Consider the following 23,780-nt stretch of genomic DNA (forward strand, 5'->3'; position numbering starts at 1 on the left):
TGGCTAAACGCTGTAGCAGTTAATGTCCTCATACCACGTATATGTCCCTATGTGCTCAGATTTCTGCAGGACGGTCTACCAAGACTGGCATGGTTGCAGACGAGGGGGTATGTATTTCTAATTTTAATAGATGCTGCCTTATTGCTTTTTAAAAAGGCTAGAATTCATACTCCACACCCCGCCCCCTGCCAACCAATGTATAAGTGTCCCTTCCCCACATGGTCACTTCTAATAGTTATAAAACTCCTTTTAAGTGTCTGACATCGTTACCCATTTCTGTGGCTACTAGGCAATATAAATGTCTTTTTGGAAATTGTTGGTTATTTTTACTGTTTCATCTACTGCTCATCTTTTGCCTGGTTGTTATTATTACCCCTTTGGGTTTTTCCCTTGGTTAGTTTGTGAGAGCTGTTTATATAGAATCAATATCAACCCTTTGTCATCTTGTGTTACGAATATCTGGACCAGTGATTTCATTTGTCTACTGACTTTGCTTACCAGCCAATTCACTGAAGGATGATAGCAGCAAACTGTGTTTCATCAGCTCAGAGTAACCCTAATTTGTTCCATAAGTTAACCAACCTTTCGGAATGGTCCGTGGATGAAGTGTGCGGTCGATGGGTAAGATGCAGTCTCCTCGTTGATGAACGTGGTAGCTCATTCATCAGCTGCTTTTCTACCACTTAACGCTTTTCCAAGGTTCTTCAAACCATAAGGAGACGTTCCTGCTTATATGCCTGATGTAGAGGAAAACACAGCTGATCTTTGAGCCACACTCAGCCAGTCTCTCTTGTCCTTATGGGAAAAGGGCCCTGAAATACTGTATCGTTTTTTCTTTTCTAGAAATCACATCATCCTCAAAGCCTCATCCGCCTGTTGTGGGCAAAGTGACTCATCACAGCATTGAATTATACTGGGATCTGGAGAAGAAAGCAAAGCGGCAGGGGCCCCAGGAGCAATGGTTCAGGTTTTCTATCGAAGAAGAGGACCCCAAACTGCACACTTATGGTATCATTTATACGTAGGTGCAATGTTGAATTGCTTAATATTTTGCTTTGGTTTCTCGATTAGCTGGATTGGTTTCTGTTGTCTCCAGGAAGACTCGTTTTTTGAAATTAAAAGGATGAGAGAGCATCATTTGCATTCATTCTTTCTGTGAAGGATGAATTTCGGAAAAGAAGGGTGAGCAGTCACTTTGAAATTAAACCGCCTAGATCTCTGAGAGCTCTGTAGGCTTCTGAAATACTCTAATGGAGTATATTTCAAATCCAAAATGTGGAGACAGAATCAGAGGAGAGTTGGATGAAATTGCATGAGGTTCCCATCAGGCTGCCCTGGGCACAGGTGTGACAACTCCCTGACACTTATGTTGCATCACTGGTCCCTCACTGGCTCTTCCAACCCACCTGCTACCTCCCTCTCGCCTCCATCAGGGCCTGGCTTTTCGCCTTCCCCTTGAATGTGTTCCCTTCTGTTTTTATTTATTTCTTTTATTTTTTTGTGGCTGCATTGGATCTTCACGGCTTTGCACGGGCTTTCACTCGTTGTGGCGAGTGGGGGGGCTACTCGTCTTTGCAGTAGGCTGGCTTCTCACTGAGATGACTTTTCTAGTCGCAGAGCACAGGCTCTAGGCATGCAGGCTCAGTAGTTGGGGAGCACGGGTTCAGTACTTGCAGCACACAGGCTTGGTTGCTCAGGAGCATGTGGGATCTTCTGGGACCAGGGATCGAACCCATGTCCCCTGCTTTGGCAGGCGAACTCCTATCCACTCCGCCACCGGTGAAGTGCTCCTTCTGTTTTTAACACAGCTGTTTCCTCCACACCACGCATGTGTCATGTCAAATACTGGCCCCTCCTCAAAAGGTTCCCCGAGGTAGCCGTCCTTCCAGCCCGCTCTCCTCTCTGCGGTGACCTGGTTTCATTTTCTCATGACGTCTGGCTCTGCTGGAGTCACTTTGCTGTTGGTCCCTTCATTTCCTGTCTCCCCCCGCCCCAGCATCTGAGCTCCACGAGAGGCAGGTAAGATTCCTGCTTTGCTTCAGACTCTCTCCCTGTGTCGGCACATAGGAGGCGCTCAAAATACCTGTATCAAGAAGTCATTTTTCACCCCTTCCCCTTAGCTTTTACTTCAATCCTTATTTCTTCCTTTGCCAGCTCTACTGCTTGTAAAATGACTTTGTGTTTCAGGAAGAAGACTGAAAATGAGGAACCAGTATGGTTTTATATGAAACTTTTAATTTTGACATAATCGCAGCTTCACATCTGGCTGTGAGGAATCCTACGGAGCGATCCTGCGAACCTCTTACACTTTCCCCAGTGGGGGCGTCAGGGGGAACCATAGGGCGGAGTCACAGCCAGGATCCTGGCGATGATGCAGTTGCGATGCAGAACAGTTGCAGCGCTTGGCTGGACTTCGCTCAAGGTGGCATTGTGGTGCGGGCGCATACCCAAACCGCGGTATCCTTGCGGTTTGATGATTGATTCTTTGTGCCTAGAAAAACACACACACACACACACACACACACACACACACACACACACACTTACCTGAGAAAAACAAACCCACCCCAAAGCATGAATGATGATATAACAAGTATCCCTATATATAGAGAAAAGGTCCACTTTCTTTCCTCCTGTCTCTCCTGGTGCCATGAGCCGAGCTTGGAGACGTCAGGCGGGACCCTCCTAGGGGCTCCTTTACTTCCCGCCTCCATATCTCCTTTGCTGGGTGATCGGTCATGTCCACTGGCCTCCAGCCTGGGTTTCTCAGAGACCTGAGTGCGTCTGGCCTGGAAGCTCGCCTGGCGTTGCAGGACCTGTCCCGAGGCCTTCAGACCCCCAGCCCCGAACCACGGCTGTGACGCTCAGGCTGTCTCAGAGGATTAGCACAAGCCTTGACGCTAGGTGGCAGAGTGAGACCGTGCTAATCTGGACCTCTTTCCTCGGGTCCGTCCCTTTGCCCCCAGGTGTATCGTTAAAACTAGGACGTGCCTTCCTTTAAAAAAGCGGTGATCTAGACTCCCTGACCCCGGGCGTGTGGACTTCAGAACTTCGTTTCGACACGTCAGTGTCTGTCCTTCCGCCCCACCAGCCAGTCCAGGGTCAGGGCTGTGGTCTTTGACGCGGGCGCTCCTTCTCGCAGCCCGTGACCGGGCTTCTGAGTTCTCCCTCTGCACGTCCTCTATGTGCTGTCTCTCACTCGACTCCGGCACATCCCTTGCTAGGTTGCACGGAGGATGTTTTCTGAGCTGTCACTGCTGAGTGCCCAGGTCCTCCCGCCGGCCGCAGTGGCTGGTATAATTGTCCACATCCCTCTATTCTTTCCTTCAGCCTTGCTAGGTTCATTCTGTTCTTTAACCTTCTTTTCGTCACGTTGTCTGCAATGGTGTTTCCATTGCTTGCTTTCTTCTTGTCTCTTATTTCTGAGCACGAACCTTCCAGTGAAATCTGCTTCACTTCCTTGGACGATGCCTTGTCTTGCACGTGTGTTCAGCTGTTTTCCCTGTTCAGACCAATCTCCCCCCACTCCATCCTTCCCTCCATCCAAGTCAGGTTCTGTCTTGACTGAGACGTTCCCCTTGCTCTCCTATTATCTACCCCTCTAAATTCCTCCAAGAGTCTTTTCCCCATCATGCATTTCATTCGTTCATTCAGTCAGCACCTACTATGCGCCAGGCATTGTTCTGGTTGCTGGGGATACGACACTGGACAAACAGACCCTAATTCCTCCCTTGTGATGAGGAATAGGAATGATAAGGAAGGGACAGAAGTGAAAACACAAGAGTGTGTCGGATGGTGGTGAGTACCAAGGAAGAAAAGCCGGGGGCTTGGCGTGGAGGTGAAGGAGGCTTCACTGAGCGTGACATCTGTGTGAAGGAGCAAGGGAGGGGGATCTGTGAGTGTCTGGAAGAACGTCCCGGGCAGAAGACACAGCTGGTGAAAATGCCTGGAGTTCCAGAAACGCTGAGCAGTGGAGTGAATGAGAGGGGTGTCAGGGGCTGGGCCAGGGAGGAGACCCCCGGAGTCCCGGGGGCTGCCCCTCTGCCAGGGGAGAAGCCGCCGGGCCCCGTTAAACCGTGGAGGGGCGTGGTGGTCTCGCCCCAGGAGGGTCACTCTGGCTGCTGAGGGAGGAGCCGAGGCCGCCACAGCAGGGAGGACAAACTGGGGATCGTCTGTAATAATTTCAGTGGGAGATGACGCTGGTGAATTCAGGCTTTTTAAAGACTGTTTTGAAAACTTTTGCTGGTGGACCAGGCACGGGATGTGAGAGAAAGAGGCTAGCAGGGGGCATCCGTGGACAACTCGAGGTTGGGGGCACCGCTGGGATGACATACAAATCCGTGGGCTTTTGGAGACCTGGCGTCCTAGAAAGTGTGGCGAGCTGGACACAGGCCCCTGGCCTTGCCTCCCGGCACCTTCTGAGCCGGCAGCACGGCCTGCCTGCCTTTCCCGGGGCTCCTTTTGCGGCTCCAAGTGCTCTGATCCCCACCCTTGCCTCCAGAGGCCTGCAGGTTTCCGTCGCAGCCTCTAGCCAGCTTTCTGTCATCCAAGCGTTCAGCCTCCACTTCCCGCAAACGATTCCCCGCTGAGACGGACCGCGGGGCGCGACGAGAGCACCCTTCCTGCACCGCCCGTCTCCCCACAGGCTGCCTCCTCATGTCCCTTCCTTCCTTCCTCACACCCTCTTCTTCCTCACGTCCCCTTCCTGCCCGGACAACCTCGTCCGCCTGCTCGAGACCCTCCCCCCCCGCCCGCCCCAGGCAGCTCATGTGTGCTCTCGGACTGCCGAGCTTGGCTTCTAGTTGTGAGACTTTGCCATTTGAGGACAGATATCCTGGGTCAAGGTGATCGTCTGTCCACAGTACAGTAAGTCCCTTACTTACGAGTGAGGTCCGTTCTCAGAGCGAGTTGGTAAGTCCACTTTGTGAGTCCAGCAAAGGAAGCCTCGGTTCTCAACCAAGACAGCCGGCTCTGGAGGACTGTAGCAGGCTTGTCACGCTTTTCCCGTGAATGATACATAACTAAGCAAACAAAAGCACACAGGAGCACGGCCTCCTGTAGAGAGAGGGTGCACACACGTGACAATGTACGCCAGACACGGGAACTAACAACCGGCATGATTGGACACGTGAACACACGCTCGCGTCTCTGCAAGTCCACAGCTTGGAGGTTCTCGTGTGGGGGCTTGATGTACACAGTCACGGGCCAGCTGCGCGTCCGCCCTGCGGGAGGGAGACTGGGGTGGAGGGCACCTGGGGGCAGGAGCGGACACCTGGTTTGTCCCTTGTGCCCAGGAGTTCAGCCCAAGGTGAGCGACGGCCGGCCATCCAGGTGAGCTCCGTACTGGGGGGGTCAGTGCTCAGAAATCCTTCCACCCGCCCTTCTAGTAGCTCGAGAGGACGCTGCCTCCATGACCTGCTGTCTTCACCGCAGTCTCCCTCCCGCCCAGGGGCTACGCGACCCAGCACGTGGTGGACGGCCTGGCGCCGCGGACCCTGTACCGATTCCGGCTGAAGGTCACCAGCCCCTCCGGAGAGTGTGCCTACAGCCCGGTGGTCTCCGTGTCCACGACCCGTGAGTATCAGAACGCGGAGCTCCTTTGTCTGACGGTGACCGGCCAGCGTGAAGGGGAAGATGCTCTGCTTCCTGCTCGGCCTGACCGGACGCAGAAACCGCTCCGTTTTTGAACGCCGCGATACCATTGTTTGCGGGCCGGGCCTGGCCATCCCACAAGGGAAGTCGTGTTATGCTCGAACAAACGTGAGACCTGTTTTTGTGCCGGCGCTGCCCTGGGAGGGCACATTCAGGAAGAAAGGGATGGAGTCACCTTTCTTAGGAAACAGGCTGTGGGCCGCCCCAAGGGTTCCCAGGCCGAGAAGCAGGCTGCCGCCTGGGTGACCTCAGGGGAGAGGTCCGCTTGGCATTTTGTCCTTTTGAGACAACGTCAGTGTATCGTCATGACTGGACGCATAAACCTGGCTCCTGGGGATGCTGTGGGTGAGGACACACGGAGGGGGGGGACACACGTGGGTGGGGACACATGTGGGCGGGGACACACGTGGACAGGGACATATGGTGGGGGGGACACGTGGGTGGGGACACACGGGGCGGGTGGCGGGGGGGGAGGCCGCGTCTTCGCCCAGGGCCGATTTAGGAGTGCAAGTATTTTCTGTGATCATACTTTCTCTTTTGAAGGTTTATATATTTTGGGCCATGCTGGGTCCTCGTGGATGTGCGTGGGCTTTCTCAGGCTGCACTGTGTAGGGGTGACTGTTCATCACCGTGGCGGGCTTCTCGTTTCGGTGGCCTCCCTTGCCGCAGAGCACAGGTTCCAGAGCGCCCAGGCCTCTGTAGATGCGGCTCCCGGGTTCTAGAGCCCAGGCTCAGTGGTTGTGCAGCACGGGCCTCGTTGCCCCGAGGCCTGTGGGATCTTCCCAGACCCGCGATTGAATCTGTGCCCCCCGGCTGGGCTTCCCTGGTGGCTCAGCTGGTAAAGAATCCGCCTGCAATGTGGGGGACCTGGGTTCGATCCCTGGGTTGGGAAGATCCCCTGAAGAAGGGAAAGGCCACCCACTCCAGTGTTCTGGCCTGAGAATTCCATGGACTGTATAGTTCATGGGGTCACAAAGAGTCGGCCACGACTGAGCGACTTTCACTTTCCCCTACACTGGCAGGCTGACTCTTCACTACAGGGCCGCCAGGGAAGCCCCGTGATCGGTATTTTAAAGCATTTTGAAGGTGTGTGTGTGTAATGCAGTGACCTCTTTGAACTAGAATTCTGTGAAGATTAAAATGGTCAAAAGTGTTCCTCCCAGCCCACTCACTAAAACCTTTTCTCGGTTGCATAAAGGGAATCCATCTCTTGTGAGTTAAATATTATTTTCAAGTTTCACTCAGTGTAGCATTTGGCTTGAATACGGGTGTATAAGTTTTCAGTGAGTTTCAGTTGTGTCTGTAAGGCCTTTACTTGAGGAAGTTTTCGTGTGCAGGAAAGATCATTCGGATTTTGAGTTGGTTCATAACAGCTTCTATTACATGGGGGCCATTAGGGGGTTAGGTTTCGGTTTAGCAAGCTGAGAATTTAGTTAAAGCTAAGAGTGGTGACATAGTGTACACCCCCTAAACGGTGCTCAGCTGATTGTGAAGAAATATAGTTTCAGAGAAGGTTTTTGACATGAAATGGTCAATTCCGAAGATTCTGGTCAGAAAAGACGGCTTGGCTCTGAAGCTGGAGAGGATGAACGCCCTTGCTTTTCTATGGAACCTGTTGAGTTCCTGGAATGTTTTAGGGGAAAGAAAAGGCAGACCCTGTGTTAGTTCTTCGTGCACTGGGGGAAGGCACAGAGAAAGGAGGAAAGCAGAGAGGAGAAGCGTGGGCGAAGGGAGCCCATCGTGTGAACAGGGGCTCCGGAGGCCAGGTTTGGGGCAGGCGGCTCCCCCAGGCCAGCGTTCAGCTCCCCGCCGCCCTCCAGTGGCTCCACCCCTGCGTTCTGGGGTTCCCTCCCCTCCACTCCTGGGCCTGTCAAGTCCACTTTGGGGGCAGAGCCCTGCTCCGGGCGGGCCCTCGTGGGGCTGCCCCTGGCCTGCCGGGCGCTCGGGTCCTCCCCCAGCACAGAGCCGTGTCTCAGGGTCTCCGCACCTCTCGCAACACTCCATCGCCTCATTTTACAAAGCCATTTGTCTTCCCTGGCTCCCACCTCCTGTGTGCTGAAGGCCGAGGGTGATGGGTTAGTCATGTCTAATTATAGAAGATCCTTAAGACACGCATGGGCGGATAGTGAACAAAATGCCCCGAGACAGAACCAGGAGGAGGAGGAGATGATCTGATTGGCTCGACTTGCTTTCCTGTGTCTCAGGAGATGGGTCTGGTTCCCGCTGGTTGGGGAGACACCCCTGAACCTGCCAGGTGAGCGGAACTGGGTGCAGAGAGGCCGCTGGTGGCCACTGGCATCCTTAGTATCCCACCGAAGCCAGGGCAGGGGCTCCTGGGCCTTGTGGCTGGAGGTTACAGGGAGTCACTGTCTGGAGTTCTTGTAGGAAGACAGAGACCCCAGTCAAGGCACCGTCTGGAGTTCTTCTAGGAAGGCAGAGGACCCCCCCCCACCACCCGCCATAGCTCTTGGTCTATCAGCTGACAGTGGTGGTGCCTGCAAGCCAGGTGTGCCTTCTCCTTGCCGAGTGGACTTTGGAGAGGCAGCCGTGGATAACTGGTCCAGTGGTCCACAGCCTTTGTCACTGCAGTCCACGGCTTCTGTGGGTCGAGAGACAAGGCCTCCTGCAGGGACGAGGGTGGGCTGGAGACAAGGCTCCTGGTGAAGACGCCCTGGGAGCCGGGCTCCAGGCCACAGTGCATGCGCCTGCACCCAGGACACGCGCCGGGCCTCAGGGCCCTCTCCTGGGTGGGAAGGATCGGGCACCTCTTCCTTCTGGCTGGCAGCTGCTCGCTTAGGCTGTTACTGTAATATACAAAGCAGACTCTCTTAAGGAGGCAGATCATGCTAAACAAAGAATTAAAAATGTGCACGTTATATAAAACAAGTGAAAATGCTTCTGTGCGTTGACAATTTGCATTCGGTTTGAAAGTGTTTTAATGAATCACAAAAGCATGTACTTTGTTTGAATAAAGGATGCTCAGCCTTTTTTTTTTTCCTTCCCTTTCCCAGGTAAAGTACACGAGACTCTTGCTTAAATGAGGCATGCAATTTTAATCAGTTGGGCCCTTAAAAAGAAAGAAAAACAGCTGCTGCTTGTTAATTGGCAAATATTTTCCCCAATGAACTCATCATTTATTCACTGTTTTTAATAGAGACTTAAATTCCACCAGGAAAGGTGTTATCATGCTGCTTCAATATCTGCCGGGACATCTGCAGCTAAATGACCCTCCTAGAGAACGTGAGCTGAGGCTTCCCAAATGCTTCTCTGTCCCCTCCTCCTCCTGGCCAGGTATCCTCTCCCGAGGTCCCGCCTGACCAGTGCCACCAGTCTAACACACGTGTATGCCCACGGGTGTCTTCACCACCGGCAGCATCAGTTCAGTATTTGGAATTGCGACACCTGGGGTCAACATCAGACAAACAGACCCACAGATGCAAAGGCTGCCTTTGTCATATTCCATTGCACACACTGATGGCCGTCCCTTGGACCAGGCCCGTGATGTCTTGAAGGGCTTGGGGGGCGGTGAACTGAAACATTCTACTCACCCTGGAATTTCCTCTCTGTTCTTCCTGACTCCTGCCTAGAGTGGGAGTGGGAGGAGCTGCTGTGCCCTGCAAATAGGAGTGTTTGAATTTATTTTCTGTTTCTCTGCCAATTCCTGTGACCAGTGAGACCTTTCAAGCCTTGGTGGTCCCTGTTGGGGCTGGTGGTCACACTTGGTACCTCTCTGCCTTCCCGGCAGGGCTCTGAGAGGGTCAGTGAGTTAATGCTGAGACAGAACTTCCATCCCTGATGACAGTTACTGCTTCCTTTTGCTGGAGCTCAGAGACCAGGGCATGGTGAGCAACTGTGTTGTTTTCCTTCTCTTCCATGACGTGTCCTGTTGTTCTCAGAATGAGTGCAGAGGGCGCTGATGACCCCTTCCAGAAGCTGGGACAGGCAGTGTGTTGTGTTAGTGGCTGAGTCCTGTCTGACTCTTTGTGACCCCATGGACTGCTGCCCACCAGGCTCCTCCGTCCATGGGATTCTCCAGGCAGGAATACTGGAGAGGGTTGCCGTTTTCTTCTCCAGGGGATCTTCCCCACCCAGGGATCAAACCTGCCTCTCCCACATTGCAGGCAGATTCTTTACCGTTTGAGCCTCGGGGGTACATTTATTTAAATTACATCCTCATATCGTGATACCCTGGTCTCTGCTATGCATGGTCGTCAAGTGTCTAAGCGTGAAATGAACTTCCTTCATTTTCTGATATTTGCCTGCCGCAGAGCTCCTTGGCTGGGATGGGGAGTGCCCGCACCAGGAGAGGTGTGCTGGGGCAGAGAAGAGGGACGACGTGGACTGGAGGTGGTCAGGGGGTACTGTGCTGGAGGCTGTGTGTGCTTTTCGGACTTTCCTTCAAATCCCAAGAAGTCAACCTGTTCCTGAAGGCTTCTAGGCTTTAGGCCTTCTGTTCCTCTTCACACTTGTTCATAGGTGTGTATTTAAGATGTCTGCTTGCACCCAGCATTTAGTAAGAGTGGAAGCCTAGAGTGGACTGGTCAGCTACGTCAGCATCTATTAAAGCCCCACACTCCTTCCTTGAATGACTCCCTCAGCCTTTCTTGTCCTGGTTTGTGGTCTGAAGGAGAATCTAAAAGCTTTGTGTAAAGTCCTAGACTCAGTTAATAGGATCGAGTTAGGATACCGTACTTTAAAATTCAGTAGAAATAGGATGAGCTTCCTATGTTCTTTTAGACAATTCTGGAGAAGGCAATGGCAACCCACTCCAGCACTCTTGCCTGGAGAATTCCATGGACCGAGGAGCCTGGCGGGCTACAGTCCATGGGGTTGCAAAGAGTTGGGCACAATGGAGCGACTAACGCACTTCCTATGTTCCTCTAAACGATTCCATGCAAATCATGTATTTTCGTGTTTTTAGTGGTAATTGAAGTTTGCGATTCACAGGGGTGGGGTTCTTCTGGTGCAATAACGGACTTACCCACCACACCATCCTTCTCCTTTCCAGGAAGGGAGAGGGAAAGGGAACTTTGGGTTTTATTTGCTCACTAAAGGATAGACCATTTTAAGTCCATCCAACTCTAGTGTTCAACTCAGCCTCTGCACTGTCGGCGTCTGGGGCTGGATAATTCACGCTGTGGGGCTACCCTGGTCTGCAGAGTGTTTAGAGGCATCCCTGACCTCCAGCCCCTAGATGCCAGTAGTACCAACCCTTAAGTTGTGACAACCAGAAATATCACCAGACTTCACCACAAAGTCTGGTGCAAACCTCTGTGCCCTCCCATCGCCCCTCGTGAAACCAAGGGTCTTGAGATGACCTCTCTCCAAAGGCCAGGGCCAGCTGTGGGCCTTGCCCTCCAATGCCTTATCATTGCTGCTTTTATTTAAGGCTCTGGGTCTAAAGCTATGTGTGGGATGAAAAGGATGTATAACATAGCTGAGACACCTTGAGGAGATTGGCAAGCTCAAGCAGACAACATGGCTGTTTCAAGAACAATTTTCACTTGGCTTAAATTTATTTTACCGGAACAGAAGCAAGGGTTTCAGCTGAAGGTCACTCTGATAGCGATCCATTCATTCCTCTGCCCCACTGTTTCCCAGCCTGTACTCTGTCCAGGGAGAGTCGTCCAGGGAAATCAGCAGGAAAGCGGCTCCAGTTTCTCCACCAGCACAGGTGACCAGGGACTTCTGCAGGCTGGACATAAGAGGGAGCATAAGGTGTGGGGTGAGCCCCAGGAGGCAGCGTGAGGTGCAACGCGAGAAGAAGGTTGCCGGGGATGTTTTCTTTCAGAGTTGAGAATATAACAGCTGAAAGCCAGCCCCACAGCGTGAAGGACAGGAGAGGAGCCTGTGTGTGTCTCTTTCTCTCTGGTGGCCCCTAGACTGAAGACCGGGCATGGATGTTACTTAATTCAGTTCAGTTGCTCAGTCATCTCCGACTCTTTGCCACCCCATGGACTGCAGCACGCCAGGCCTCCCTGTCCATCACCAACTCCCCGAGTTTGCTCAAATTCATGCCCATCGAGTCGGTGATGCCATCCAATCATCTCATCCTCTGTCATCCCCTTCTCTTCCCGCCTTCAATCTTTCCCAGCATCAGGGTCTTTTCTAAGGAGTCAGCTCTTCACATCAGGTGGCCAAAGTATTGGAGTTTCAGCTACAGCATCAGTCCTTCCAATGAATATTCAGGACTGATTTCCTTTAGGATTGATTGGTTTGATCTCCTTGCTGTCCAAGGGACTCTCGAGTGTCTTCTCCAACACCACAGTTCAAAAGCATCAATTCTTCGGCACTCAGCTTTCTTTATGGTCCAACTCTCCCATCCATACCCGACTAAGTTCCTAAGACATTTGTTAGATGAACGAGCCCTTTGAGATGACTGAAGCCAGGGATTATCAGCTCAATGCCTGTGGGGGCAGGTAGGATGCTACCTGTGTGTGGGAGGTTGGACATCAGGCAAAGGAGAAAGGTAGGCTGCTCGGGACCAGGGCACCTGCCACTCCATCACTGTTACCTGCATGTGTGTGTGTGCTCGGTCGTGTCCGACTCTTTGCGACCCCATGGACTGTAGCCCACCAGCCTCCTCTGCCCATGGAATTCTCCTGGCAAGAATACTGGAGTGGGTTGCCATTCCCTTCTCCTGGGGACCTTCCCAACCAGGGACTGAACCCACGTCTCCTGTATTGCATGTGGGTTTTTTTTTTTCTTACCACTAAAGACACTTAAATAACGTGCAGGTGCTGGTCTAGTGCTTTGTATTATTTCATTTAAACTGAATCATCGACAAAGGCAGAAAGTCATGGAAGCTGAAACATGTGAAGCCGTGAAATAAACGTCCTGCTGGACGTTCTGCACTCTCACATGGCTCCTTTGTGAACTTCGGCCCCATTCTCTCTCACGAGGAGTCACTGCACAAAGGGCTTCTCTTCTCCCTACCGTTGCTCCTCTACTGTTTCTCGGAATCCTTCCCTGGCTCTCCGCCACTTGGCAGGCTTGCCCCCACTGTGGGGCTTTCTCACCGTGTTGGGTCCACCTCTCTGGGTACGAGCCCTTCTGCCCCCACAGGGCCGAAGTGGATGTTATGTTCCCAGGGAAGGACTGACGTGGTGGGCTCCCAGTGTTAAAACCATCTGTCTTTTCTTGTTTGTTGTTCACATGGCTTAGTGACTCCCTGGCAAACAAAACCAGCCCATCGTGATGATGGTGGAGCTTTCCCTTGCTCATAGGAGACGTTTATGAAGTCTTAAGAAATCTGAAAGGTTTATTTTTCGAATATCAAAATAACATCCACACAGCAGTACTTTTATTACTTGAAAACGTCCCAAGCCTTTAGGACAGTCTAAATGTTCTTCTCTTAATATGTGAAAACAAGGTCTTTTTTCAGTAGAGGAGGAGTGGAGTGTGTCATGTAAGAGACACTCAGCGAAGTTGCCAAGTGTCTCCTTAGAGGTGAACATGAACTTCCACTCGAGGCCGCAGGAGGAATAGAGCTGGAATGAATCTCCTTTCATTATGTTTTGGATGACTGCTTTCCATCTACTTTCTTCAGGAGAACCCATAAGTAGCGAACACTTGCACAGAGCTGTCAACGTGAACGATGAAGATCTGTTGGTGCACATACTGCAAGGAGGGTGAGAGAACTCTGCCTTTTAAACACTTAGGTCTGTTTAAATTCACAGCAGTGCTCAGAAGCTGGCTCCAGAATTGATCTCAGGTGACTGGTGTGAGTTCCGCCTGGTTCATAAGGACGGTCGTAGAAAGCCCCGCATAAATGCCATTATTTAATGAACATTGAAGACAGAAATGCCAAGTCTGGGTGCCTCATTTTCTTCCCAGAAATAACTTATGATTCTTGCTTATATGCCATAGCATTTGGGCAAATTTCACCCCTAACTGCCCATGTCTAATTCCTGATGAAATTAAGGAATCACTCAATCAGCTGTCTCTAATTCAAGTGACTGATAAAACCCTAGAGGGGAAATGGTGACCGTGAATGCCACAGATGGGCTACTTACAGCTGCTTCCCAAATGAAAAGGGGGCGATGTTACCCAGACCCTTTTTGAATTGATAGTTTTGAGTGTCTTAGAAGATGGGGCTTCCCTTGTGGCTCAGCTGGTAAAGAATGCCTGCAATGTGGGAGGCCTGGGTTTGATCCCTGTTGGGAAGATCCCCTGGAGAAGGGAGCCGCTACCCACTCCAGTATTCTGGCCTGGAGAATTCCATGGACTGTACAGTCCATGGGGTCGCAAAGAGTCGGACACGACCAAGCAACTTTCACTTAGAAGACAGGTCATCTCTGAATTGAGGCTCTGGAGAAGAGAAGGTTCCTGCAAAAAGCCACAGCTTCCAAAGCTGCTATTTAAGAGCTTGGCTTTTTTCTCTGAGCAGCAGAGCTTCATGCCCAGTAGGTGAGACGGGATCAAGGGAGAACTGTTGCTCTCCCTCATTCCAGGCTCGTGTGGCGGGAGGAGCCGAGAGCCCGCAGTGCAGACACTGTGTCCTCTCCGTAGTTTAGGGGGGCCTGCTTTTGGTGGAGGATTTTATCGAATTGCATAATGGTTCTGCATTGGAGAAAATGCCTATTTCAAGTGAAATTACAGCAATTTCCTCCTCTTTCCTTGTGAATTTGGATCCTTTAACGTATTAGGCAGGGCAGTCTAAGACAACAACAACTTAATGGCCCAGGAGGAGTTGGAATTTTCAGGAAAATGAACCATTCTAACCGCCTGTGCTCTGCAAGAGAGGACAGCTGTGAATCCATGGAAGTGACGCAGGCGCGTTAATCTCTCTTTCTCGTTTTCCCCAAGCAACGTGAAGGTTGATGTTCCCAATAAATTTGGCTTTACTGCCCTGATGGTCGCTGCCCAGAGAGGATACACCAGGTATGGTCCTTCCCTGCTCACCCCTTAGCGAAGGGCTGAGCCCCTTGTTTGGGAGGGGAAAGGCTGTGGGGGTTCTCTTTCCGAAACTGTGCCACATGGGGGCTGAACACCAACTCAGTGGCTCTTATCATAACATCAAACAACATGCAGGGGAGGCTATAATGTATAATCTCATGGTAAAGAAGAGAGGTGGCCATTTCAATGATATTTTGCAAGGTATTTTATATGGCCTGGGGAAACTGGTTATTGGAATATTAATTTCTTCATAAAGAAAAGGGGAGGGCTATTCATTCTGGAAAACAAACTTCTCTGATAGGTTGCTCAGATAAAGTTTCCGCGGACACAGTCCATTTTGACTACTCCACACAGAGATAAGCATAAATACTAATATTTTTTCCATCATATTTATATTTTCACTACTAAAATGCCATTTTGAAAGAAATAGAAAATGAATTCCCATTAAATGCTACCATTTGAAAACATTTCAAATGGCTATTAAAGTGACAAGTTGGTTTGATATTCTGGTTTGTTTCATGTGGTAAAAATTTTTTGTTTTCAATGAATAATTCACATAAAGGGCAAAAACTTTTTTTTTTTTTGGTGTGTAGAGGCGGTTTCCCGGCTTAATAATACCTGGTCTTTAAAGCCAGCTGCCTCTGAAGACAGATGAGAGTGTGTTGCCATGATAGATCTTAAATAGAGAGTTGTTCATTTTTCCTGGGTTATCATGGGTTCTTACTCATCACAGCTGCTTATCCAGCGGTACTGAAATTTGTTTTGTTTAGGCTTGTGAAAATCCTCATTTCTCATGGCACAGATGTGAATTTGCAAAATGGAAGTGGCAAGGACAGGTAGGTGTGGAACCTGCCCTAAGTGGTCCCCATGCTTGTGTTATTGGGCTTACTCCCAGAGGGTTTTTCACTGAACCCCAATATTTTCTTGTTTCTTTTGACAGTACTGAGATGTGATAGGTTCCCAAAGGAAGGATGGTGACTCAAGAGCTGGCTTGTTCATTTGTTACTTGTTACATTCAACAGGGTAATTCCGGGGGTATCTATTATAATGGGTCTTCCCTCCTTAGCTCAGAGCCCAGCACACTCTCCACGCTCAGTAAGTGTTGGATGTTGAAATGGTTATCTCCAGCTGTGTGCTGGGCATTTGGCTGTGAGTGCCTGTGACACTTCGAATCTCCCTAAGGCTTCTCACTGCATTTCGCCGGACTTTATTAACTGAAAGTCTTAGGTGCTTCTAGAGAAACGAACAATCATGACAGTAGAACTGAAGAACCTCCCTGAGGTGGAAGGACCGAGTGCATCACAGGAGAAGTTTATGAAAACAACATGATGCTCACAAACTTGTTCCTATGATGAGAGAATTTTTTAGAAAGACTTAAAATTAGTCATCCAGCTAGTCCCTGGAGAAGGAAATGGCAACCCACTCCAGTACTCTTGCCTGGAAAATCTCATGGACAGAGGATCTTGGTAGGCTACAGTCCATGGGGTCGCAAAGAGTCGGACACGACTGAGTGATATAACTGACTGAACTCTAGTGATTGTTAATTAATTCAAATCAACCAATAGTTACTGAATGACTACCACATGCCAGGCTCCGCCTTGCTTGGCACTTGGGTAGAACAGTGAACAAAATGCAGAGCCTTTGCTCGAGGAGCTTGTAGTCATGTGATAGATGTATAGTAAGGCATCTGCACTGCAGACTGGCTTGTGAAGAGTAGCTAGAAGACCCTGATCATGCCTGGTTGGCTATGAAGAGAACATCAACTTCCAAAGTCAGAAAGCCTGCCTCCTGCACTCTCTGGACATAGGACAGCAACAGATTTTAGTAACATTGAAACAGTCACATATGTGTGTAAACAGCAGTGTTTCAAGTAGCTCTTAGGTCATTTTGGAACTAAACCACAATGGTGTGTGGTCACCCACCTAGAGTCAGACATCCTGGCATGTGAAGAAAAATAATAGTGCCATAAAAAGGAAAAAGAAAAGAAAAAGCTGAGAGGTACCCCCCAAAATGAATTTTTTAAAAATAGAAATTGATTAAAAATAAAAATTGTTGAGAAATAAAATGGACCAATTTCTTATAAATCTCAGAAGAAAAAATTAGAAATCTGAAATGACTCATAACAGAATAGAGAAAATTTACACATGAAAAGAAAGTGGTACATTTGTGTTTAAAATAGATTTGATCAAATCATTGAAATGGGTACTTATTTTTTTTTTTTTTAGAGAAAATTTAAACCATTAAAATCAACCCAATAAGCAGAACATCTGAAATAACCCATATCCATACAATAAACTGGAAAATATATTAAAAAGATTACCTCCAAAATAGGTTCTGTGGTTTGTCTGTTCTACTAATGAGCTTGTTCAGATTTTCTAGGTACTGATAGTAACCTTGAACTTTTCCAGAGTGGAGAGAAGTTGGAAAGCTACAGAGGATAGCATTATTGCTAAAATCTGGTAGAAAGAAAGCAATTTGCATGTCTTTATGTGAAGACATTTATGTGTCTTTTCCATTCCAACTAAGGGGATCATGTAGGGAAGGTAAAGGTGTCTTGATTAGGAAACTTCTTAATATAATACTTCTCATAAGTAGACTAAAGGTAAAAACCTGTGTGTGTGTGTGTAGACTGATCCTCTCTTTTTGTACTTAATTTTTTTTTCTTTTTTATAGCAATGACTTTTTGAGGAGATGGGATCAACTATCTTAGAAGATGCCCTATGTTTGTGATCTGCTCAAGTGTCTCCTCGGTGTGAAGGAGGCATTTAACTTGTTTGTTATTCCTAATAAAGTTAAAATTAGGTTGAACAGATTGATTTGATTCAGGTTAACAGCTTTAGCAAGAGCATCTTGGGGCCAATGTTGTGACTTCAGTTTTCAGGGCTGTGATGCAGGTTGTCCCACAGTTGGATATTCTAGTTCAGATTCTTTGGTTAGGGTATAACAGCTAAATCCTTCTTTTGTAAAGATAATAGTTTCCCATCGCAATTAGAAAATAATCTATGTCCTAGGAATTCAGTACCATGGGAATATCCTATTATCCATTAACCTTTCATACAAAAATTTTAGCATCCACCATGATCCTTCCCCGAATCAATTGTTTAATTGGGACTTGCCAAAAAGTGATTTTCTGATTCCATGATTCCTCCTGTATTTATTCGCTGGTAGTCTTCTTTTAACAAGAGCTTTCCCCCACCAACTGAGGATGGACCCATTTTATTCTATAAACAAGACACAAATGTTTATTTTAAGCACAATAAAATGTTTATTTTCTTTCAAGTACCAATATTTAGAGTAAGGATTTCATTTAATGGTTATCTCTAATAGTGTCTAGTGAGATTTTTTTCTTTTCCTCTTATAAATATCATCATGGACTGGTAGGTGTTTTTAAATGTGACATTTTATGCAATTACAGTGATTATTCATTTTTTGGAGGTTTAATTCACATGCCATAAAATTAATTTTGCTAAAATGTACAATTCAGCCTTTAAAAATATATTAACAAAGTTGTGCAACTACCATTACTCTGTAATTCCAGAGGATTTTCATCAATCCAGAAGGAAGCTCTGAATTAATTAGCAGTCACACTCCATTTCCTCTCCCTCCAGCCCTGAAAGCCACTAATCTGTCTCTATGGATTTGTCTATTCTGGACATTTAATATAAATGAACTAATACACCACATGGCCTTTTGTGTCTGGCTGCTTCTATTTAGCATAATGTTTTAAGGTGCATCTACATTGTAGCCTATTTCAGTACTTAATTTTCTTTTTATGGCTGAAATATATTCTATTGAATGGATATACCACAGTCAGTTTATTAGTTGATAGACACATACATGTTATGTGAATAATTTTCTTGACTTTTGCACCAAATTAGGATTTCTCTCTTAGGTTTAAACCAGGGAGGATAAATATGGACCTGAGTGTGGTGACTGCACTCAATGGCCAAATTTTCTTCTGCCTTGTATTGCAGTCTGATGCTCGCATGCTATGCGGGACACCTGGATGTTGTGAAGTATCTCCGAAGACACGGTGCTTCCTGGGACACCAGAGACCTGGGAGGCTGCACAGCTCTGCACTGGGCTGCAGACGGAGGCCACTGCGACGTGATCGAGTGGATGATAGGCGACGGCTGTGAGGTATGGGGCCCTCCTCGTCAGCGGCACACGTGGAGTTAGGAACCTAGATGCTGTCCCACAGGGTTCAGGGGAAGTAGGACCTTATGGAGATGCCTTTGATTGGTTGAACCTAGCAATGCTGGAGGAAGTTCTCTGACTTATGAGCTAGAAGGTTCCTGAAGCCTTGGGACCAAAAAAAGATCATTATAGGATTTTTATGATAGTGAGGCTTCAGGTCGTCATGGAGGTTCAACTTGTATGGGGGGAAAAGGAAACCGTGCTGAATGAATGCAAAGCTGGACCTGATGTTGCTTCTGCTTTGTTTTTTCTTTTGTTCATTTCCTCATTTATCTCTTTCTTTCCATCTGCCAACAGAGCTTGATTGTGTCTTGACCACATACCAGATACTGTCCCAGGGGCTGGACACGCCGAGATGTTCAGAACTCTTAGAGTCACAGTGCAGCTTATTGCTTTTAGAATTAGATTATTTTTTATTCTTTTCTTTAAAGATGAATCATTACAAAAAATTTCCAAAGAGCAAACGCTATATCAAAAAGAGAGTGTTCCAGCTCTTGTGTCTTTGCTTCAAAGCAGGTGTTGCTTCTGGTTTCAAGTCATCAGAAAGTACAAATCCTACTTGTCAAATAGAATTAGAGTTGTTTCGACGTCTATACATATTTGAAGTTGGGCAAATAGAATTAGGTCAATTATGGTAACTGCTGATAACTTTGAAAACTTCAGTTCAAGACGTCAAAGAAGTTAAATAAAAATTGTAGGGCATGGAAATAAGGAAAGATGGACAACATGCTGTCCTAATGGTGAGTGCCAGATGGTGCAGGGTTTTGAGAAGTTAAACTGATGACCTGGAAAATAAACTTGGAAGCAGGAGAGTTATGTCTCCTGGAAGATGTCTGTAGATTTGCTCAGTTTGTCTCTCAAGTGTGACCGAGGGCAAGCAAGACTTAAGCTGTGGGATCTCACTGGTTATAGAGTGCTGAGGAGAGGGCTCCTTGAAGGAAAAATACCTCAGTCATTAAGATAAATCCCTTTTATTACATTTCTTGTTTTCTTTGTTATAGAAATACGCACAAAAGGTCAAAAGGATTAGCCTGTGTGCCTTGGTGGTTAGGGCCGGCCCATACTTGCTGTGGGTGGGAGTGACAGTCACCTTCCTCTTCTTTGGTTTATGATGAGTTCTGCTCATGTTTCGGACCCAGGAAGAGTCTGTGGTTGAAAATGATGGTTGACCTTTGCTGAAAGAAGGGCAGGTCTCTGCTGTCGACATTTAAATACTGGGATTTTGGAAGTGTAGGGCTTCGGTTATAGACACACTCATTTGGGGTGAGTACCATCTTTTTCTGTAGAACTGCAGCTCCATAAATGTGTCCACTGAAGGTTTCTGTGTGACCGGCAAGTGGCAGGTAGATGATCTCAGCACGATGGTGGGATGGGCCTGGGAGCAAATCCATCATCACCCTCTGCTTGAATCGAATGATCTGTACTGAGTGTGACTTATTTCCATGGGGAGCCATTTCTACATTTAATGAGCCATGTGACCTCAGGAAGGCCATTTGACTTTTCTGAGGTTTGGTTTAAACACGTGTAAACCAGGAATAAAAATAGCAACCCCTGTTTCACCTTCAGGACCCAAAGAGAAAATGTGCAGCAGAGTGCACTGAAAATGTATACAGCACCCTATAATTTCAGGCAATTATTTCATTACTATTTAACTGTAACCAAGCTTGCTGCTCAGAAAGGTTATTTGTTATTTGCAGGAGGAAGAGCTGCAAATCTTAACAGTGTTGCAGAGGGTAATCTCAAACATACAAATCACCTGCAAGGTCTTAAAGCTCTTCTGGCAGTTCCTTGTTTGTTATTCTGGTCTGATGTTTTACTAAAGCTATAGGTTTCTTTGAGTAATTCTTCTGTAACAGAATTAGAGGTGTGTGTGTGTGTGTGTGTGTGTGTGTGCGCGCGCGCACATGTGCATGCATGCATCCAGGCATCCATCTGTGTGCACATGTGTATGTTTACTTCAGTACCATGCCTCATGGATTAATGAGGTCTTCACGGAATTGGAGGGGACATTTACATTCTCTTATTTTAAAATGTCTTTTAAAGCACAAAGTTGCGAGATGTTGGTGTAGGGTAGGTTATTGGGAAATGGCCCATCTTGTTAGCAGGCAAGCTCTTGTTTTGGAAGGCATTAGGTTGGCTAATTTTTCAGGCTGGACTTCATGTCAGAGATCTGGTTGCTTTGTATTTACTTGTGATTCTTCTGCTTAAAATTAATACCTATCGGTAAATATCAGGGTGGGTGTTTATATTCCTGTCTTGTTCCAGAAGGGACTTAAAGTTGCTTACAAAGATACTTAAAATAAGAAGCAGAAACTATAAAAACAGGAGAGGAAAGTTAGGCAGGAGAAAATAAGGCAGCTCACGTAGGGCCAAGGAGAAGGGGATTATGTTCATTTTTCTGTTCCATCTTCTTTCCATTTGAACACAGTGTAGATGAAGATGCCGATGGGTGGGGAGAGGCATCTTGGGGCCTCTCTGCACTCTTTAAAGCGGTCCAAACACAGATGGTCGCTGTGTAAATGTGAACAAAGTCAGCACAGTCCAGCTGATCATCACTAGGTCCCTAAAGACTGCTATCTAAGTCGGGGGAATTTGGGCAAGTAGACATTTATAAGTGTCCCACGAGGGACGTGCAGGACAGGAAAGCGGGCTGAGAGCCACTCGCCCTGGGGCTCCTCAGGTGGACGTCGTGGACGCTGGCTCCAGGTGGACCCCACTCATGAGAGTCTCTGCAGTCTCGGGGAACCGGGAGGTTGCCTCTCTGCTGATCGACGCAGGTGCAGACGTGAATGTGAAGGACAAAGACGGGAAGACCCCTCTCATGGTACGACTTATTCCACGCAGCAGCCTGGCTTGACGTGTGGGATTAATGTCACAGCTGCCCCATAAGAGCCCTTCTTTTGAGCTCAGCTGCATAAAAGCACCAGGTTTGGGTGGCATATGTATTCCCCACTGGCCTGTGAATTAAGACATGGTGATGTCGTCATGGCATTTTTTTTGGGGGGGGGGTGTTGTGGAGCCCAGTCTAGTATCTTTGTAGTCTTTTTACAACTATTTCTTGAAGCATTGCCAACCCCAGTCTCTGGGGCCATTTTGGGATCGGAACAAAGCAGTGCTGTTCTCTGTCCGGGGTTGGCCTCGGATGTGTCGTCATACATGGAGGGAAGCAGATTTCCTCTCCCTTTCCCTTGCATTTGCCGGCGCTGTGCAGTGGGGTCCACACGCCCATCCTGCAAAGTCCCGGTGGCCCCTGTCAGCTCTGCCTCTGAGGGTGTTGCTGGTGGATGTGCCGGACCTGCCTGTACTGAGATCCCCTTCCTGCTCACACCCCACTGTTGACCTGTTTTCTAGGTGGCTGTGCTGAATAACCACGAAGAATTAGTCCAGTTACTTCTTGACAGAGGGGCAGATGCAAGTGTGAAAAATGAGGTATGTGACTCCATCTCCATCTCAAGATTTTCCCTGGAAGGGAGGAGGGAACAGAGGCCCAAAAGAATTTTTGTTTTTTCTGCTTTTGTCTTTCAGTTTGGCAAAGGCGTCCTCGAGATGGCCAGAGTTTTCGACAGACAGGTTGGGATGTTGTTGCTGCCCGTTGAGGCTAACTTTGTAGCATTTAAAAAAAAAATTAAAAAACCCCAATCCTTGGATTACATGCACCTGTTTTTGTTTATCTAGAATGTCCTCTCCCTGTTAGAAGAAAGGAAAAAAAAGCAAATGCCCAAGAAGTCATCTATTCGCTGACCAGGGCGCCTCTTACTTCCCTCTCAAAGCCGAGTGAAGCAAAGCAAAGCGGGACTTGAACTGGAGAGAAGGAATTCTGCGTCTCTGAGGGCTACACATTTGGTTACTTATTTAATTGAAGAGTCACAGTGACTTTTGTAACATACAACTGTTCCCACTTTGAAATACACCTTTTTACCTAAACGTGCATGGCGGTGGTGTTTTCACTGGGCGTCTGCAGGATGAGGATGTTCTCCTGAACTTGAAGTTACACGTGAAACAAAATATTTAGGTCCTGGAGATGGAGATGCACAACCGGTCTCCCTCTTCCCGCCCCCGGCCTCCAAGCTGTCTGTCCTCCGAGCCACCCCGGGAGCCGGTGGAGATTCCCACCCCTGTGTGTTTTCAGTTCTGTCCTTCCCTCCCCACCTAAGGCCTTGCAGCCGTGTTGCCAGGTGGTGCTCCCTCCTGGAGGGACGCTCCTCCAGAAAGCCCAGGAGGCCACGAGCAGAGTTTTCTGCTCAGCTGTTGGCCTCACATCAAAGCACGAGATACATATTTCAAGACTCCGCTTCTGCTGTTAGAGGAGGCTTTTTCGAACAGCCTGGTCTGAGGACGTGTTTGCATAGACTCAGGCCCTGACAATGAAAGACCTGGCCTGCCGGCCTGCTGACAGCTTTGCCAAAGAGGAGTTTTATTTCATTGAGTCCTCAGAGCAGAAAGGGTTTTGATGGTGATCGCTCAGATCCGAGACAACAGGAATGGACAGGTCTGCTGCCTGGGGGCTCAGACACAAACGTGTTGGTGCTTGAACTCGGCGGATACACTTAAAATCAGCAAAGAAGGGAGCTAGCTGACCACATGCCTTTTGTGTCTCCAGAAAGACGAGCTGGTTAACTCGGTCCCGAGAGAAGATGGGCTACAGAGGTCTGCCCAGGACAGGAATCTTCTCTGCAGGGAAAGACCAACTCACAGGTAATAAAAGTGCCGAAACTTTGGGGGAAGGGCATGGGGCAAAAACGCACAATCAGTTTTATTGATGTTGGCAGTTCTCCGCTTTGTTCCATACTGCTCATAGAATGGGCTTCCCTGGTGGCTCAGTGGTAAAGAATCTGCCCGCAGTGTAGGAGAGGCAGGTCCGATCCCTGGGTCGGGAAGATCCCCTGGAGGAGGGCATGGCAACGCGCTCCAGAGTCCTTGTCTGAAGAATCCCATGAACCATGGGTCTCATGCAGTCCTCCTCTTAGCTGTTTCACTAGTGTTCTACCTTTCGTATAAATGCTTATTCCTCTAGATTTGCTAGATTTAAAAAA

General features: G+C 48.3%; 1 protein-coding gene across 1 annotated transcript; it reads left to right on the forward strand.

Annotated features, from left to right (window-relative positions):
• Positions 1 to 617: 617 nt before the first annotated feature.
• FANK1 (fibronectin type III and ankyrin repeat domains 1) lies at positions 618 to 23,693 on the forward strand. The gene is made up of 11 exons (XM_061161353.1): positions 618 to 621; positions 844 to 1,021; positions 5,450 to 5,574; positions 13,202 to 13,283; positions 14,461 to 14,535; positions 15,321 to 15,386; positions 18,525 to 18,690; positions 21,428 to 21,571; positions 22,099 to 22,176; positions 22,273 to 22,317; positions 22,423 to 23,693. The coding sequence occupies exons 1-11, from the start codon at positions 618 to 620 to the stop codon at positions 22,486 to 22,488; spliced, it is 1,029 nt and encodes a 342-aa protein (XP_061017336.1). The 3' UTR covers positions 22,489 to 23,693.
• The last annotated feature ends 87 nt before the right edge of the window (positions 23,694 to 23,780 follow it).

Source organism: Dama dama, chromosome 15, assembly GCF_033118175.1.
Source record: "Dama dama isolate Ldn47 chromosome 15, ASM3311817v1, whole genome shotgun sequence".
In the NCBI taxonomy this organism is placed as follows: domain Eukaryota; kingdom Metazoa; phylum Chordata; class Mammalia; order Artiodactyla; family Cervidae; genus Dama; species Dama dama.